The 19,641-nt window shown below is 42.0% G+C and overlaps 1 protein-coding gene and 1 non-coding gene across 2 annotated transcripts; one reads left to right on the top strand and one right to left on the bottom strand.

The window, feature by feature from the left end:
• Positions 1 to 678: 678 nt before the first annotated feature.
• On the bottom strand, positions 679 to 19,040 carry LOC114788477 (atrial natriuretic peptide receptor 1). Its single transcript, XM_028977097.1, has 27 exons — positions 18,931 to 19,040; positions 18,382 to 18,549; positions 17,557 to 17,678; positions 17,373 to 17,462; positions 16,103 to 16,248; positions 15,887 to 16,002; positions 15,653 to 15,799; positions 15,407 to 15,561; positions 15,161 to 15,296; positions 14,964 to 15,055; positions 14,551 to 14,689; positions 13,434 to 13,512; positions 11,870 to 11,971; positions 11,215 to 11,305; positions 10,663 to 10,740; positions 10,467 to 10,571; positions 10,325 to 10,396; positions 9,453 to 9,618; positions 8,938 to 9,090; positions 7,071 to 7,245; positions 4,298 to 4,435; positions 3,910 to 4,033; positions 3,158 to 3,226; positions 1,929 to 2,103; positions 1,734 to 1,832; positions 1,438 to 1,529; positions 679 to 1,204 (listed from the first exon to the last, which is right to left on the bottom strand). Exons 1-27 carry the CDS (start codon positions 18,935 to 18,937, stop codon positions 1,157 to 1,159), a joined length of 3,084 nt encoding a protein of 1,027 aa, XP_028832930.1. The 5' UTR covers positions 18,938 to 19,040; the 3' UTR covers positions 679 to 1,156.
• Positions 14,234 to 14,304, top strand: trnag-ucc (transfer RNA glycine (anticodon UCC)). Its single transcript has one exon. It is a non-coding gene; the product is annotated as a tRNA-Gly (tRNA).
• Positions 19,041 to 19,641: the final 601 nt, after the last annotated feature.

Below are 19,641 nucleotides of genomic sequence, written 5' to 3'. Positions count from 1 at the left end.
CTTGCCTGCATGGAATGTTAATGGAGATGATGTGCTGGTACTCTCCACCTTAAAGGGATGATATTAAAACAAGAAACATTTTAGATGCCATAATGAAAGCATCGTAAAGATAAAGCGCAGGAGCAGGAATAAGTGCTAATCCGTCATTTTGCACATTTGAAACTTCATGATTTTTATTTTTCAGACAGGAAAAATAGAATATTCATGGATTCAATGAATCCTTTTTGCATAAGTGTAATTATGTGTGTTTGGAATTGGGGGGAAATGCATGAAAGTATGAGAAATGTATTTGGCTATGTATTATTTTGCAAATAATGAGTCTGACAATGGAGTCTGATTACCGTGTTTCAGATCTTAGGACCTTTTTCTTTTTTCATTAATACAAATCTTATGAAATTTGTGTCCTTTATAAAATTATGTTTATTGCATTTTAAACCAACATTCCCATACAGTCTTTATTTATCATATATATGAGAGATAGAAATCTTCTGTTGTCATCTTTATGAGTGCTCAAAACAAAGAATAATTTAGAAACATTTGTATCGTTCAAGTGTGAATTTTAGCAGTTTGTCTAGGCTGTGCTATAGAGCTCAGACTCTATGAAATATTAAAAGCTCAAATGCAGGATGATGGAAGTGAAATAGATTTTAGAAATAGAAACCATATACCCGTCTAAAATGTCATTAAACTTCAATCGTTGAGTTCTAAGTGAATTTGAGAACATAACACTGAAAAAGCAAAATCCTTAAAGCTTTCACAGAAACCTGGTTTTACAAGGGTGACCCAACTGTGAGGAAATAAAAAAGCTTTATTCCAGTCATAAATATTATCAAGTTGTAAAACAAGCGTTATTCCTCGATATTAAACACCAAAGGCACAGTGCACATGTGTAGACATAAAACTAAACAGCATGGTGAGGTAATGGAGGGTGTGATTACTATGGGGTGGGGCTCTGTGAGGTTGTGGTTGTGACAGTCAACGATTTAGAAATTATATAATAGTTGTGTAGTGTATAGTACACACAGTATGAATGTAAATCATCTCAACTGAAACGTCCTCAGTGGTCCAGTGGTCCATTAAAATATTCAAGACGAATATTATGATCCAAAATAAGTAATGGAGTGAAAGACAAGAAGAATAAAAAAAGGGAGCGTTTTTACTGGTCCTCCCCCAAAAGCCAGTACGTCCTCATGATCCCTCTTCCCTGTGATGGAAAAGGATGGCAAATTAATGCAGTGTAGGAAATGGTCAAATAGTTGCTATTTTTGTATTTCCTCCAGCTGTAGTCTGTTCAATGGAAAGACCAGTCAGATAAAAGACATTTCTTTCACACTTCTCTAACAGTTAATACCCTGGTATGATATGATATGATTACCTAATCCTCTTTTGCTTATACTTTTTTATACTGTATAAGCATGTTGTTTTTTATCGCATTACCTTTAGGTGAATGTCTCCTCTGAGCTCACAGTGGAACATTCTAAATGTGTCCAGCAGGGCTTTGGTGGAACTGCTGACATGGACCTTCAGAGCTAAAGAAGCACATTTTTTAAGTGCACATAATCATGTCCAGGGCTTTCAATGCCTGTCACTGTCCAACAGGAACACTTCAATTCACAACTTCTTTAATTGTTTTATCCCCATAGTGACTAAATGTAATTTTTTTTTGTTTGACAATGATTCTGATAGCTGGTGAAAGTTTTATCAGATATATTTGATAGTGTTGTAGTTCTTACATAAGCCATGAGACTCCATCCGTGATGCAGTGTTGACAGTGTCTCCAAATAAACAGTAACGCGGCATTTTGAGGCCAACAACGCCTGCAACACATGGACCTGAAGAGAAAAGGCTTGAAGTAAAAACCATTGTTGACGGACAAGCAGCTCTATCTCAGGCTTAATTTTTAAATGTGTGTAGAGAACGCGTCTTACCTGAATGGAGTCCAATTCGGACTTTTAACCGCTGACAGGGCACGTGGTCACTCTTGAACTCTTGCATGCCCTGCACTATTGCTAAAGACATTTTGGCAATTTCTTTAGCATGGTCATCCCCATTTCTGATCGGCAGCCCAGACACTACCATGTACGCATCGCCGATGGTCTCCACCTGACAGATATGAACATATCAGACCTGAACAGAGATACTTAACTTTATGTGTACTGCATATTATGCAACTAAATTTTTTGCATTTACATTTTATGGTATTCATCAGAGGCCCTTATCCAGAGGCACACACAATCAGTAGTTAAAGGGACAGTCCCTCTGGAGGGTGTTGCTTATGGACACAATGGTAGTAAGTGGGGTTTGATGTTGTGACTTTGTGGTCTTCTGGTTGATAGGCTCACTAGGGTACTACCACCCTATGTACATTATGGACACTATTTTCAACAGTTGTAGCATAACCTATAATGAGGTTTATGCATGAGATTTATAGACTGGCATTGTTTTATATCATATTGAATGATGAAATCTTGTTCATGAGAGCTGTCCATCATTGTGCTCCTCCCATTTCAAATATTACAAACATGTAGTTAAGTCATGATCCTGACATTTCATGATTACCTTGTGCACCCCGATTTACCTTTAGTGTAATCTATGATTAGGGTGGTAGTAGCCTAGTGAGTAACACACTCGCCTATGAACGAGAAGACCCGGGTTTGAATCCCACTTACTGCCATTGTGTCCCTGAGCTGGATAAGGGCGTCTCATAAATGCTGTAAATGTAAATGATTCTTAGTATAAATGTATCTTTGCTGTGTCCTGTCTTCATTCTGTTCATCTTTTTTTAAACCCATGTTTTATGTCTGTCTGGGGTCCCCTTTGCCCAGTAAATTGATATCCTATTTCATTATATGTACATTAGTGAGTTGCGTGTTTGTGTCCAAGTGGTTCTTTCTTGCTTTATCTATTTATGTAAATCCAGAGGACACCTTACCTTACACATGAGCATACACATTGCACTTGGTGCCAGTTTGAAAAACGTGTCCTATGTGTTTATCTTATCAAATGGAATTTGAAATTAGTTTTTTGAATGATTGTATAAATGAGCTTGTATGCAGGTTCTACAACTGGTAAGAATAAAAAAGTACATGAACACAAGTCAGTCTTAGATTAATTGTGATGAATGCACGGTGAAGAGGTTGTCAAACAGTAGATTCACCTTATAAACATCATGGTTGTCGATGATGTTGTCAAAGTACGTGTATAAGTCATTCAGCACGTTTACCACCTAAAAACAGAAACCAGAACACATGCCAGCACACATTCTCACACCTACCTGCAAATACACACACATGACAGCAGTGACAACAGCTTTTTCCACTGAGCTGCAGCTGTGAGAGTGCAATGACAACTGCAAGACAGTCAAATTGTTTTTCCAGTAAGTGGCACAGGCACGGCACCCAGGTCAAACCACAGAGAGGACCCCGCGTCACCCTCTAAAGTAGGAGACATCCGGTAATGCCAGAGGAGAGCATGGGCCCTTTCCACGGCACAGGGGTGGGTCAGCTAGCGGACAGTCACCGGAAGGGCAAGTCTTACTGAGTTTTTTTTACTTTTTACTATAACTAATTTTGACGAGATTCGATTTTTTAAATTGCCCTCCATTAGTCAGACTGCCATGCAATTATTGAACAAAAACTCTACAATTAAGTACAAAGCTTCATTCACTGTGGACATGAATTGTGCCAAAATGAGTTCCATTGAATTAAAGCAATATAAAAGGAAGTACAGAGTCAGTAGAGACTTGCTTCTTTTTCAGTGATCATGTTTTCTGGGTGAATTGTCAGTGCACAGCTCTTACTTAATAATAAAAATTCTTCAGTGCCATGTTAATCTGTTTATTTTTTGCACAAACAAGTGTTCATCAGGCACAAATAGACTGGCGTTCACAGGCTGCCAAAGGATTCTCACCTGCATAGGTGTGAGACTGGCGGACATGGCAGTGAAGCCCTCGATGTCACTGAAGTAAATGGTGACGCAGTCGTACGTCTCAGCCTGCACTGTCCTCCCACTGATAAGCTGGATGGCCACAGACCTCAACATATATAAAATTGTTTATATTACATTTAAATGACAGAGGCAAAGGCACACAGGCCCTTTAATACCTGGTGGTTGTAATTGTTTCTGAATCCTATTGTTCTCTCCTTGGAGAATAATGTTACCTGAAACACATTCATCGCTCTTCACATGAAAAATGACCAGTGGTGAGGAAGTGAAAAGGGTTTTAAAAGGGAGATGGGGGGGGGGGGGGGTAAACAGCTCTTCATCAACAACAATGAGGGCGGAAGTGATGCATTACCTCGGCAGCATCTGAGTCAGGAGGCCTTCAGTCCTCCTCTTCTCTTCGAGGAACTGAGCGGTGCGCTCGTTCACCACCTCCTCCAGGTTGCAGGCGTACTGCTCCAGCCGAGTCAGTAGGTCATCCAGGATACTCCCACTTCCCCTGAGTCACACAGGCAGATGGTCCTCAGCCATTTCATTCACTCGGACATTTTTCTTTACAGCTTAAAGGAAGTCCTTGGATAAATGTGAAAACTCTAAGTGTCCCTCAATGGAATGGTGGAAAATAATGTAAAGCACATAAGACCATGTTTCCAGCAGCAAGGACACTGGACAACTTGTTCAAGAGGTTCTGGCATACAAAAGCATGCAGAATCATTAAATTTACTTTTACAATATCAGTAGGAAGCAGATACTTGTACATTACATGATGTACCTAAGGAACTTAGAGATAGACATTTTACTAAATTGGTTTCATTTGTTATCAATTGCAATTGTATGTGTGAATGAGGAGATACATCTTTTTAGGTAATAACAGGGATAATTTTGTTAAAAGTCTAGAGGTGAGTAAAAGGTATGGGTTAGAGCTTGGGTTTGCATGTCTTTTCACTGGATTACAACCCTGCATTCAAGATACAAGTCAAAAGACACAGTCAAAGGAGGCTGTGCAAATGTCCTTGTCCAATAGTGGCCCCTAGTGGCAGCGCCCTGCCATGGCCACGTGTGACACCAGTAAATTGCAGGGTGGACATCTATGAGACAAACGGCATTATTTTTGACCCATCTGGGGAAAACCTACACACTCAGCTTTGAGAACATGTGAACTCCACACAGAGAGAGATCTACGCTGGAACTCAAAACAGATACACAGTGCTCAGTTGTGCCATACCAAAAATTACTAGAAGTTACTAAAACATTTTTCTACAACATCCTTCCTCCTGAGGGTGGTGAACCAACAGATTGGCTATTTCGGTGGGAGCCTGGCAAAGCTATGTGAATCACTCATCCACCAGATGCTCATCTGCAGACACAAGTCCAAGGCCTGGCTCCAGAGGTGGGTCTAGTAAGCCCCCAATATTGCCATGGGAGACCCTGCCAGAAGCCTGAAGCTCACAAAAAAAATTGCTCACAAATTCCACGATAAGGTTACAGTCTTTTTAGGCACGTCCCGCTAGGCAGAGACCCCAGGGAATCGCTGGGGAGATCATATGTCTTGGTTGTCCTGGGAGCGCCTCGGAACTCTCCCCTGAGAGAAGAAGCTGCAGACCGTTGCTGAGGTATGGGGTGTCTGGTCCCCGACACTCATCTGCACAGACAAGTGGAAACTGACAGACTGACTGATTCTTAACTCCCCATAAATAAATCCAGCACTCATGCTGTGTTTATTTTAAAGCCGGGTGCTCGGAAGGCTTCACACTTCCTCATGCTTAAAATCTCAGAGTAACCGAGGACAGCTGACTTAAAGGGGTTACGTGACACGTACATCAGCAGGGGTGCGGGCGGGGGGGTGAAACGAGGACTTGGGTTCTGCTTTATGACAAGTTGGCTAGATGACGCTCAGTAGCAGAACAGGATGTTGATTTCCTGTCTGTCCTCCAGCTCTCCTCATTGTCTTTCTTCTGTCACTCTCACCCCGTCACTCTCTTCGTCCGTGTGCGCCGCAGCTCCTCCCTCTCCCTTCACCTCCTGTCACCAGCTCTTCTTCGCCGTTGTCTCCGTCTTTGTTCCACCGCGCTTCCTTCTTCTCCCGGCTGGATTAATGCTGCGATCATGCAGGCTGTCAGGCTGGCCGCCACTGAGTTGCGTGTCAGGAGCCCTTGGGGAATGGCCGCTGAGGCTCTGCATTTGTGTACCTGATTTGGAGCTGTCATCTCTAAGTGTTATTAATGGAGCTGCTGCCCCTCTGTTGATCGCCTCCATTAAAAATCCCTGCCGTGTCTTTAGGGCCACTTAGAAATGAATAACTGGGAATTTCTACGAAAAGAGGTGGCTCGAAATCTGACATGCCAATCACAGTGAGGCGAAAAAAGGACGATTTACAGATACACAAAAGCAAAACACACACACACACACACACACAGAGCATGCTCACTGAGACAAACACTCCTCGTGTATCTTTCCATCGGCTCCACATCGCCGGTCATGAATATTCTCCTGGGGGGGAAACGACTGATGAGAGCAGAATGATAAAGAGGCGTCGGAACTAATGAACGGGGTAATTGTATAATGCACAAATTGACGTCTCTTTAAAGTTTGCACTTTGCTGCCCGCCGTTTGTAGATGCAACAGTCGTGTGTAGTTCTGTTCGCGGTCATGATCCAGCGCACATCGCTCTCCGTTTACATCCTACCCGGGTTCTGTAGCCTGATGGAGTTGCGACATTAGCAATACTAGATCAGTAGTAACTAATCTCCCAGGCCAGTTCACTGCTAATTTTATTAACATTCATGATAACATATAGCACACATGCACAAACTGATACGGTTTTTGAAATTTATAGGCCACAAAAACCTTCTCATTCATGTTGCATAGCCACAGATTGTGTACTGTGTTCAATTTGACATCACATATCCAATTGGATTTGAAACGGTGTCCGTGTCCACGCAAGCGCTAAAAACATCACTTTAGCTTAGTGATGAAAATGTGGTTTAAATTTGTCGCTTATCTTTATTCTTTGTGGGCTAAAACAAAACCCCAGAGTAATTCCATCAAAACCATAACTCAGAAATTCCTTACAGCACATTGCATTCCCACATTTCCCGATGTGACCCTCCTTCTGGAATGCTACAGACCCGTTGGTGCAGAGCTTCCTCACAGAGGATCCGATGGTGGGGAAATCCGGCCGTTCAGCAGGCCTCTCCCTCCAGCAGCTCCTCAACAGGTTCTCCACCTCCTCTGGGCACTCGGCCCGGTCTGTGTGGGGTCTTAGGGGGTTGCAGCCTCCTGCCCTCACTCGTTCCACTATATCTAAATGGGAACAACGAGATTTGTAGAGTTCAGCGACTTAAACCTTTTTTTCTAAAAGAACAGGTCATGTGTGCATAATTAGTAAGAAACGGAAGCAAAACTGCCACAAAATCTAAAAACATCTGGACAGATGAGTTGAGAGAATGGATTCAGTTAGACGATGTCCTCTGGAAGAAAAAAAAATGAAGGATCAACGCCAAGACTGAGTTTAAACTAAGACTTCCCCTGTAACCAAAGACAACTAAAGCAAGCTTTAGAATTAAAGGTGATCAACGATGATTAATTAATTGCAAAATGTGCAGGTATTGAGTTGGGCCAAAAAACTCACAGCAAAAACACTGGTAAATACACTGAGTGCTAGATATGCTGTGCTATGATAAGGAGAATACAGTCAGGTAAAACATGCAACAAGTTACCAGTCCGTTAAAATGATGGGACATATTTAATATACACAATAAAAAATGTCTTGCAGAAAGACCACTTATGAAGTTATTAGATCGGGTGCATAGCCAGTTTTATTCATTATAACGTTGGTTAATGTGTGCCCTAATCATAATATCTAAATTATTAATGAGCTATGTAACTGGCAAGGTAATTCTGCATGGCAAGGCTCACTGTGAACCGGGTGAAGGACTAAGGACCATCTGGCAAAACTCATCATCAGCCAATCAACTGATGAGATCTCTAAAGCACTTTCTGGTGTGCACACAAAGTTGCCGGTGGAAATATCTGCTGCATGCTGCCAAATTTGACTATGGGTTTGCCCCTAGGAACAAAATTGCCAGTTATTATTGGCAATGAGGGGTCAAGAGTTTGTATTTAACCAAGATTTTTCACAACAAATATATTAACAGGCAATAAATCGTCACTTTTTCTTCAATGTATATTGGCATAAAGTTCATAACATTAGAACAATGCTAAATACCCCTAGTGAACAAAACAAAGCTGAATCTAGTAAGGAAAAATTATCAGGCAATATCAGAAAATATCAGAAAATAGGAAGACACCTTAAGAGGACCCAAGGGATTCCTCTCAAAAAGGGGAAACCATCGTCTTCTGGTCAGAACTGGATTAGCCTGGGTTGTTCATGTCAGGCAAAAGTCATAGTGCAGCATGATCTACTTTCAGGTATTGCTTATGGGTTAATTGCAGAGACCAGTTTATATTATAATGCCGTTTCCATGAGAACCATTTTAAGAAAACTTGAGAGGTACTGAAAAATTGAGAGGCACTGGGAACTTTGGTGACTTTGTCTGCCTATCAGACCTATCAGAGGTAAATCGGGTGTGCTGGAACACAGTAAGAACTAAGCTGTGCAGGGCACCTACAGGACCAGGGTTGGTGATGAATTCATCATGTTTTGAAGCACCAGTGCTTAGACATTACTTACTCATGCATGTTTTTTTTTGTGTGTGAGAGAATAGAATTAGATTAGTACACACAACACCATAATCAGTGTGTTAATCCTTGATCACAAATTCTCTGTTGAATGACTTAATTTTCACTTTTAGCAAAGAGTTTTTTTCCACTGGTTACCTGCCTCTGGTTATTTTCACAGATAGAGTGCTTCAAAGCCCCCAGGCAAGGCAACAGCTATGAATAAAATTAATTTTCCCCTCGTTGGAGTGAAGTCAGAAATAGAATGATCACATGTCTGCATCAAATGTCTACTGTCTACATGTGAGTACTTACCCCAGGGCTTCAGGCTGCTCTTGGGAATGTAAAATGGTCCACAGCGGTATACCACCTCATGGGCAATGATGCCAAAGCTGTACACATCTCCTTTCTGGGTGCCATTCAATGGCATGCTGTGCCTCAGGTGCTCTGGGGCTCTCCACAACAAGGCTAGAGAGAATCATACAGGCTCATAAATGCCTCAATAACACACATATTCAAAGCCAAACCAGACAGGATGAATGCATTAACAGTTAATGCGATGCTCAGAGTCCATTTATCAGAAAAAAAACTTGTGTGTAATGTGGTGTGCATGGCATTTTAATCCCTGTCTAACCCTTTCCCAGTCCATCGGCAGTCGCTTGGAGCTACTGTGTACATAATGGTAATCTTCTAATCAGCCGCTAAATAGGGCTTGAAGCACCAGCTGAGCCAAGCTGATTCTGCAGATCGGTCGGCTACCCAGCCCATTTCAGCAAAGCAGTTTTGGCCGTGACAGTATCTGTAACCAGTTTTTCAAAAGGTGTACTCACCGTGCCAGTGATCTGGCCTGTCTGGGGCCTCCCCTGTGGCAGGTCGTCTCAGGTGGCTGAGCCCAAAGTCTGTGACCTTCAGAACAAAGCGGCTGTCCACCACACAGTTGGAGGAGGAGAGGTGTCCATGGGAGCGCAGGGGGCTGTGGTGGAGGTAGTCCACCCCCTAGAGATGGTTACATAGGCAGACTCATGTACAGCTTCATACAGCAATGTGTAACTTTGACGAACACAGGTTGCTTCCGAAAACCGAAAAAAAAAAACAGCTACATGCATTAAACATTCCAGTACTTTTGCCCGTAATCAGAATATTAGTGGTTCGAAGCCCGATCCACCAAGGTCCCACTGAGCGAAGCACCGTCCCCACACACTGCTCCCCGGGCACATGTCATGGCGGCCCACTGCTCACCAAGGGTGATGGTTAAAAGCAGAGGAAATGTTTCATTGTGTTTCACAATCACTTTACTTTTACTTTAACAGACAATGACAGAAAATGACACCATACATTTATTGAGATATACATTTATGAATACAGCTAAAGTTATCAATGCATTTTAACAATCATGTGTTAAAAAAAAACTAAATTACAATTTAAGAAAATCACCAAGAAGAATCACTATTAAATTGAAAACTATTATAAAGGTGTGGTGCCCACTTATAATATTGCACTTCATCCAGAGTACATTTGGTCTTATTTGAACATTTATTTATCTGTTTGCTGGTTTCTCTTGTAAGGAAGGGAATAAAAATAATTTAGATTGTCATGAGTGTATCTTCAAGTTGAAGTTCAGGTGATCAGTTTTATGCAGGGTAACTCAAAGTGCAATTTCTGTATTAATCAGAATGCCTCTGTAATATAAGGAATAGCATACCTTTACAATGTCCAGCATGAGAGAATACCTAAAGCTCCAATCCAGCTTGATAGACTTGCTTTTTAAAATGTCCTGGAAGATGAAACACATGATGAAAGTGCTTAGAAGCCTCAGCAGAAAAAGTCCGGACCACAGCCTTTACCTGCAGACTGCCTTTAGGGCAGTACTCGGTGAGTAAGAAGGGCTGGGGGGGCTCTAGGCACGCCCCGATGAAGCCACAGATGTTTGGGTGCGTCAAATCTCTGCACTGCATGCATGCAGTAGACAACAATTATTACTGCATTTGCCCAAAGGTAATAGGTCACAGGTCATAGAACAATTGGCGAATGAAACCCCACCTGCCTGAGTTCAGCGTGCAGCTCACTGCTCAGATACACACTTTTCACGGTAAGGAGGCGCAGCGCACACACATTCCCCTGAAAACAACAATGAGATTCTGGGACAGAAAAATTATGGGCACATATAATTATATGCCAATAATGAGCCAATTATATGCCAATATTATATGCCAATAATGAGCCGATTTCTCATCGGAAGCTGCTAATTTGCAGGAGCACCAGGAGCATTGAGGTTTTGAGGCTAACAGTGGCTCATCATGGGATCTAAACTCACAATCTTGTAATTACAAGTCCAAAGCCCTAACCACTGAGCCACCGTCCCTTGGCAAGTATGTGGCCTTATTGTCATAGGGTAAGGTCAAAATCTACATTTACTTTTGATCATCTGGGAGACACTTTTATTCAAACTGACTGGTGAAGAATGAAGATGTATGAGACAACACACACAAATAGGTCAATATTCAGGAACTGCACAGTGAAAACAACGTAACTGTGACATCGACTACTTCCACCTACATAATAAGATTAAATATTGAGCAGTGAGGCACTCACCTTATAGACTGCAGTCCTGTGGGATGAGCTCCTGTCCTGAATGCTGCCAATAATCGACTCAGGAGACCCCTGAATGGCATTGGTATTCAAATAAGGTGCCATAAATTAGAAGCAAAAAATTTAAAAAAATCAAGACAATGAACTTAAACTTTGCTTGATGAAATAAACCACTCCAAAATAATTGAATAATTTATTTTGGACTGATCACTAATTGATTACACTTAATTTGGCTAAAATGCCAGGTCTGATTACTCTGGATAATGTTTGTGCTGTTTCTCTCAAGGCCTGCTTTTTGTGTTTATCCAACAAAGTTTAATGAACTTGCCAAGGAAATAGTGGACAATGCTTATTTCATTTGATCTATTGTTGTAGGGTATGACCCTGTTGTCTCAAAGCATCAATCTCTGGAATTAAGAGAGCTCTCAGGGATCTAATTTTAGTACTGCTATGCTTTAAGTGAGTGATTTACAGACAGATGTAGAATTTTAACCACTTTAAAATGATGAGTTCATGGATAAGTGCAGTTAGTCGTTTTGCAGAGGATGATCTATCAGCATGATGTTTCAGCTCAGTGAAAGGTTGGAAGTCAAGGAGAGGCAAGAGTCCTAGCTGTAAGAGTGCTGGTGGCCGCCTTGGCAACGACCTTTGACTCTACACCTTTCCTGCTGAGGTCATGAAGGAGTGCTCCATCATGATGACATTGTCTGGGTTGATCCTCCACAGCCTCATGGATGTCTTCTCCTGAAGCTTATATTTCCTGTGTAACCATAAACCATTTCTAATCTTACAAAAATGGTCATTTTACTATTTAAAAAAAAACTGACTGAAAATTTAGCAAAAAGCGCATTTGAAATAGTAGGTCAAATGTTATATGAAAATAATAATTGCTACTACACCGTAAAATGTAATATTGAATTTAACAGACAATACTGATTGGATATTGTCCCAGTATTGTGGGACTGGATAAAAGTGGCTGCAATTGTTCACAAATGCTGAATTTCAGAAAGAGACTTCAAATTCTGTATTAGGGGACTTTCAGAGATTAGAGATTTCAGTCTACTTTACACAAGATAACAAATTATTATTATTTTTTTTTAGCTTTTTTTTGGGGTATCTCTTAATGGGTTGTTGTTTGTTGGGGTTTTAATGCTTTAGGTCTGCTAGCCACCATTTATCAGAGTGACTTCAATAAATGTTCAGCTGTAAAATCCCATCCAACCTATATTCAGTTGAATACACACACAAAGACAAGATATCTAATGTTCAAACTCATAAACTTTATTGCCTTTTGCAAATCTTCTGTCACTTGACCCTTGTCACGTGACAGGGGCGACGTTTGACCAGGTGCTTGGCGCTCAGTCATTGAAACTGTTTCTACATGCTTGACTCGGATCCCATCTCACCTCGACTTAACCTGCACTTACATGACCGTATAACCTGCGCTTACATGACCGTGGTGTACAGCTTCGGCTGGCGTACAGTCATATATTAAAAGGCGATATACTCACCCACTCTTTTGCGACTTTCTGCACTATCCCTACAGTCGCTCTCTCGATGTCCTCTGTGACCCCGGCATAACATCTTCACTCATTTTGATTTTGATGCCTGCAATACGTTGGGAAAGCTGGGAAAGGGACTGGGGAAAAGACTGATCAAAAAACGTCTTTATTAGGGACGTCCCTGCTTATTTCAGCAAGGCAAGGTGAGGCCACATGCTGCTCGTTTTACAACAGCGTGGCTCCGTAGTTAAAGAGACCAGACCTGCAGTCCATGGCCTGTCTCCCATTGAAAATGTGAGGCGCTTTATGAAGCACAAAATATGACATTGAAGATCCCATACTTCCTTGATGAGCAACTGAAGTTGTCCTGAAGTATGGGAAAGAATTCAACCTACACAGCTTCAACAATTAGTGTCCTCTGTTCCCGAAGGTTAAAAAGAAAGGTGATGTAACACAGGGCTAAATATGCCCCTGTCCCAGCTTGTTTGGAACATGTGGCATCAAATTCATAATAAGTAAAGAATTACCTAAAAAAAAGTTTTCAGTTTATCCATTTGAACATTATCTTGTCTTTGTAGTGTATTCAACTGAATATAGGTTGAAAAGGCTCTGCAAATCATCATATTCTGTTATAGAGTTGTAATCGTAGACAAATGAAGCAGGGATCATTTTCATTGCAATAAGCAATGTACATAAATGTTATTAATAAAATAAAACCACCTGTATAGGATGAAAACTGCAAGACTCCCAGTAGCCATCAGCCCAAGCACGAGTCCCAAAGCAAACGCAAATTTTCTGTCTGAAAGGAAAGAAAAAATAAAAAGAGGAACCTGTACAATGTATAACCCTGTATAAAAACAGAGTCCTTCATATCGCATATTCCGGCCAGACACAGGCCAGTTTAAATTCAGACAGCATATGTCAGTCTACCCTAATATCCTAAACTGCTGATAACCATGTTATATAATTCTGGTCTGATGTTTATTGGTTTCATCTGTCACCTGCAGGGGCCTCAATAAGATCCATTTCAAAAATCCATATTTCAGCACAAAGAAAGAAAGGTGATTTTGATCTGAAAGCCACTGTTAAATAATTGACCGTGTTTTTTTTCTTTTCCTTTTTCTTATTTTTAAGAGGTTGAGAGAGCAGCTGAGGAGTTTAGAACAGAAATGAGTTTAGTGACCTCAGCCGTGCCCTTAGATAATGTGCATGCACATTCTCATGAACATGCGCTCAGAAACGCGCTGTGCTGAGTGCCTGACTGACGCTTGGTGCTGGATGGAGCATCAGCTCCCCCTCTTGGTTGACCCTCATCCTTGCACACATGCAGTGGCCTGAAACCAACAAGCTGTCGATAAAATGTTTTGAATGATGTGCCCACATACCGTGGATACACTGTATGATTAGGATGCTGCTTGCATAAAGGCAGAAATGTAACTATTCAATGGGTGCACATGTTCTAAAAACGTTAGAGAATAAACAACGTTGTCCACTTGTAATTCATTTGCATGCCCAAATATTCATTGTAGGTTCAGTGGTAGAATTCTCGCCTTCCACGCGGGAGGCCCGGGTTCGATTCCCGGCCAATGCAGCTCTGCTAGGGCAGTGGTGGTCTAGCGGTTAAGGAAGCGGTGAGGCCAAGGTGCCACTGAGCAAAGCACCGTCCCCACACACTGCTCCCCTCACACCTGTCATGGCTGCCCACTGCTCACTCAGGGTGATGGGTTAAATGCAGAGGACAAATTTAACTGTGTGCACTGTGTGCTGTGCTGCTGTGTATCACACGTGACAATCACTTCTTTTTTTTTTTTTTTAAATGACTAGGCATTGGCTTTACCAGTTCTGGTGCAATGCTCCCCTCTGTATCCACAAATAGGTGTGTCTTTAGGGGGGCTCTTCTGCCCCCCTGGCCAAATGATGTGAATGCCCGGCACAGCCTCGTAGGCTTTGTTTGTCCCAAAGTTGTTAGCAATAACCTAGAACAAGGAAAGCATGACCATTCAAGGAAGGAAGGAAAAGACACACATCACAGTATGACTTCAAAGCCACTGGAACATGAAAAAGAGGGACACTGCGAGAACGATTCGTTAAAAACACACCAGTGGCTTTTATCAGTCATCAGCCTCTGTGTTTGTGGGATTTATTATGCTCTGTCTGACAAGGCGTGATGGCGAATGAAGTGTGCGGTGAAGCAGGCCTTGGCAGGAGGAGGCTGTTTCTTTAAAACATGAATCGAAGTCACTGACTCACTTCAAACTTGTCACCCGTGCCCTGCATGTGCTTCATCATGTAGGTTAACTCGCGGTCTCCGCTCGCATCGATCGTCACATCTCCTTGGATACCTGGCCCGGGGGGGCAAGCGTGGAGACGCGTTAGTGGTGCGGCGCTCGCGACTGGATTTCTGGCCCCGCCGTTCATTAATTAGCTGCTCAGCGATGACGTCGAACCTGTGAAGGTCCTGTTCCACATTCTGCGGGTGACGCTGACACCGTCGTAGGGGTCACCGCCTTCGGCCAAAGTTTCGCTCAAGGCCTGAGCGTAAAGCCAGACCGTGTCGTGAGCTATAGCGGCAAAAACAGACACCTGTGGAGACGCGCGTACGCAAAATGATCCCAGATCAGACGATCACAGATATTCCAATTGTCAACATTTACTAGAAACGTTCTTTCCGTCTGGAGTGTGGCTGTCCTCACCTGCTCATTTGGAGAATATGCGAAGCCAAAGTCCACTCTGGACCTGCGGATGACGTTGTTGGAGAAGTTTCTGTACTTCTCGTCTCTGGGCTTGTACAAGGAGAGGAGGAACAGGGCCTGGTATGCCTGTCTTGCATCATCGTCAAAATCATCCCCTTAACACAAGAAAAATGTTGGGAGAAAAGCGTTGTGAGTATGTCGCGGAGGACGGAGCGTGTAATATTTAACAGTCAGATTTGGCAACACCTTGCTTCCAGTCAAAGTTTCCAAACGTGTGTTTTTGCTCGTATGGCTCAAAGCAAAAAAAGATGTAATCGCCTTTTGTCAACCCTCTCCTTTTGGCCTCTATGAGGAATCTGCGCACAACCTCTCCTTGTGCTGAAATCACGATGACTGCGGCAGAGAATGGGGCGCGGTGTGAGTGGTCATACCACTACGAGAGCGTTAAACATCGACCTTCACCCGTTCTTCATCACGCACTTCGCGCCACGTCAGACACCTCCGTCAGGATCTGGGTAAATGTGGAAGTTGAATTTGTTTCCTCTTTGAACTCCAGGTATTTGGAAACCGTGATGTTGCTGATCTCCGCCTGGTACCTTCACAGACACAGAACAATTCCTTAAAGGGCTCGTTTGGGTCCAGGTTTTCGTTACATCATGATGATATTTTATGGACTTCATCTCTTGGTTCTCTTACCTTATTCCTTCTGCTGGGATGTTCCATGCTGGTTTGCTGTCGTATATAATCGCAATTCGCCGCCAGCCAAACTCTTCACAAATCGCCACAAAAAAGGAGCCCATCTTAGTGAAGGGTCCAAACACCCTGGTAAGAGTTGGGTATGCCTACGGCACCAAGACAACACACAGAGAGCAAAGTGCATTACGTAAAACCCTCTGCCTCTATCCTGAGAAATCTTTTGCACACACATTACACTCAGTGTCGTGGTGAAAAAGAGGTCTGACCACATACACAACAAACTGTTATGGAGCAAAGATTTTTCAGAATTTTGTAGTGACTTGGGCAGGCACAGCTCTGTCTGCCAATTGTTGACGTCATTCCTTTGTTTTTAGGAGGAACCATCCACAAAAATTATTTCTATGTTGATTCCTATCCTATTTTTCATACTTCAAACACTATTGACTGCTGGCTGCTTTTACATTTCGTACCAACTGGAGGAAAATCTGAGTTTTTCACTTGTACAATAAGGTCGGGTCGGGTCGGGTCAGGTCAGGTCAATAAGGTCAGTTTCAATTCTAAATTTGAATTTCCAGGCATTTAAAATGACTGTGACCAGGATGGCAAGTGTTTACACAACCCAAATGTTATGTGTGAATTGGGCTTTTGCTCTATACTTATATCATGCATGATAACCAACATCAAAACGGGATCCAGTAATATTTCAGCAATACACTGGTAGAAGTTGACATGCTGACTTTGTTGACATCATATTGGAGCATCCTGTTGGATCCTAATATTGAGTTTTTAGAATGAAGCCCAGGACATACAGTGAAAGTGAAAGTGAAGTGATTGTCATTGTGAGACACTGCAGCACAGCACGCGGTGACACAATGAAATGTGTCCTCTGTATTTAACCCATAGTAACCCTTAGTGAGCAGTGGCAGCAGCCATGACAGATGCCCGGGGAGCAGTGTGTGGGAACGGTGCTTTGCTCAGTGGCATGAACCACAAATTAACAGATCACATATTTACAACAGTAACTCACTCTTAAGAACTCACTCGTAAGAATATAACTAAAGAAACTTTTATACACCAAGTGTGAAGCCTGTCGGCCTGAAGCAGCACACCAGGAGAAATGTTCTGCAGGTACATTGTCAGCACTTTTTCATTTATACAGAGCATGCGTATAATTAATGTCTGTTTATATTTTAATAGCTCCATGTACAGCTCAGCCCTTTTTTATGTGCCACAGATTGCAACGATTGATTATATTTGTTTATCCTCTCACCTCTTTGTCCAGAAACTGCTGGTCTGCACAAATGGGGCTCACCACCGCAATGTTCCAGTAGGCTGCCAGCTTAGCAGTCACGGCACACACCTAGTACATGAACACAATTAAAGTTCATTTGCTCTGCTACGGCTAATTAACATTAGGTTAAAAGATTCTGGAGACGGATAGTAGAGTTAAGTACCTGTGAGCAAGATGGGCCAATAAAAGCGCTGTATTTGTATCTGTGCTGAAGCTCCACTACCTTCCCTGGGCCTTTCAGGTCATTGCACTCATCATCTACATAATGGTATTCCAGCCAATGACCTAAATGAAAGAGATGAAGGTCTCCTTTAGGCTGCAATTCTCAGTCCTAATGGGCAAATGCTATCTATAGAACAGCTCGAGCACTATGTGACATAATCTGTCAAATGTACTTATGCAGATTCTTAGTTTGAACGTGCAGACTTTGATTAGTTCTTGTTCCCCACATTGGATTCAATAAATAATCTAAAGGACAGATGGGAACACAATCATTTAATGATGATATTTCATTGTAAAAAAAAAAAGCTGTTCCTCTTCATGACGCCCCAACATTACCCTGTATTAACCATGATTTATTTGGCTAATAAATGTTTCATAAATCATTTATTTGTTTCGTAATTGCCCCTATTTTCAATGTAGCACCATGCACAGTGCAATGCATTAAGGATATACATAAATAAATAGATAACAGATGCATGTGATGTATTGACTGGCTTAAATGTAGAATGACAAAGTAGCATACATGAGCACTGTCCCATTTTAAGGCTCCTCCCATTTTAACTGTGTTTATAATATTATTAGAGATTGTGTTCTGGGTGGCAGAAATAATTTGATTCTCTTTTTCAGGATGCAGATAACAACCAAGTGGTTCTTGTTTGATCTATTGATTTAAATCCTGAGGACCTCATGCTAATGATCAAGTGCCATGTTTAGCACATAGTTCTGTGAGGTCTCCCACAAGTGCACATCCCTACAGATACCTGACCTGGAAGTAAACCGGGGCTGTTGTTCACAGCATCAATGGCAATTAGCGCCCCGGCTCCGATGCGCCCCACGCTGAATGGTAAAGAGTTGTTGGGCATGGACAGCAACAGCGTGAACTTTGCCCCAGTGACGAGGTGCAAACAGAAAAGTGCAGCTTGAGACAAAACTACTAGGAGACAAAATGGAGAAAAGGGAGTCACAGTATCCCAGCATTGTAACATGAAGTACTATTCCCAACCCTAGATAACATAGTAAAGAGGAAGCAGCGTAAAATATTCACAGTTAAATTCCAATTATAAATTGTATTGCAAAGACAGACTTTTGAAATAGGTCAGCCTACTACATGCTATTACTAATGAATATCAACCTACAAAAAATACATTTATTTGGTATCTTCTTGAATGGCTCGTGAGCTCTAAATATCCATAGCAATGCTTGCATGAACTGGAGTGAATTATATAAATAATTCTGACAGATTAACACTGACAATTTAAATTACATGAGTGCATGACCACATGCATCAGTCACAGCTGTAAATGTTTATACTTACAAGCCATACTGCAGGTCTACAGTCACATTCTGCACATTAACTCACATTAATCAAGCCCACCACCAGGACTCACTGCTGAGGAGACAAGAAGAACCCGTGGCCACTGTTCTTTAGAGAAGGTTGAAGCTGTAGCAGACAGCCTTCTGCATCTTTTATATACACAGCGTCATGTGACCAATATTAATGCCATAGTGCGCGTGACTTTGGTAAGCCGAATGTCATATTTGTTTATCTTGTCAACCAGAAGGGTAATAAGCAAGGAGTTATGGGAACTTATGGGCTACGTTAAATTGTCCATGGGAAAAAGTAGCTTAAATGTCCGTTGCCATTTATTTAAAAAATTCATTAAAACTCAGTGCCTCAATTATTGCATTATAATTAGCTATTTTATTGACATTTTTCTTCCGAGTTGGCAATGCGATTTTTACATTTTAGAGAAAAATGGTTGGTAGTTGGGGGAGGGGTTGTCACCACTAGAACCTAGAGTCCAGCAGATCGTGGGAATGCTCTCTGAGCTCTGAGTCCAGGCAAGTTAAAGGTCAAAACAGTCAACCACTTGGCCTGAGTACATGACAAAGAAGACAAATTATGTCTGGGATGTTCTGAAGAAAACAGACGTTTTAGAGAACCAAGTGGCTTCCAACTTGTTTCCTGGTTTATCGTGTTTATGTTGAACATTCTGATCAGACTTTTTTCTGTTTGTCTGTCAGA

This window comes from Denticeps clupeoides, chromosome 4, assembly GCF_900700375.1.
Source record: "Denticeps clupeoides chromosome 4, fDenClu1.1, whole genome shotgun sequence".
NCBI lineage: Eukaryota > Metazoa > Chordata > Actinopteri > Clupeiformes > Denticipitidae > Denticeps > Denticeps clupeoides.
This window is presented reverse-complemented; position numbering and strand designations above follow the sequence as displayed.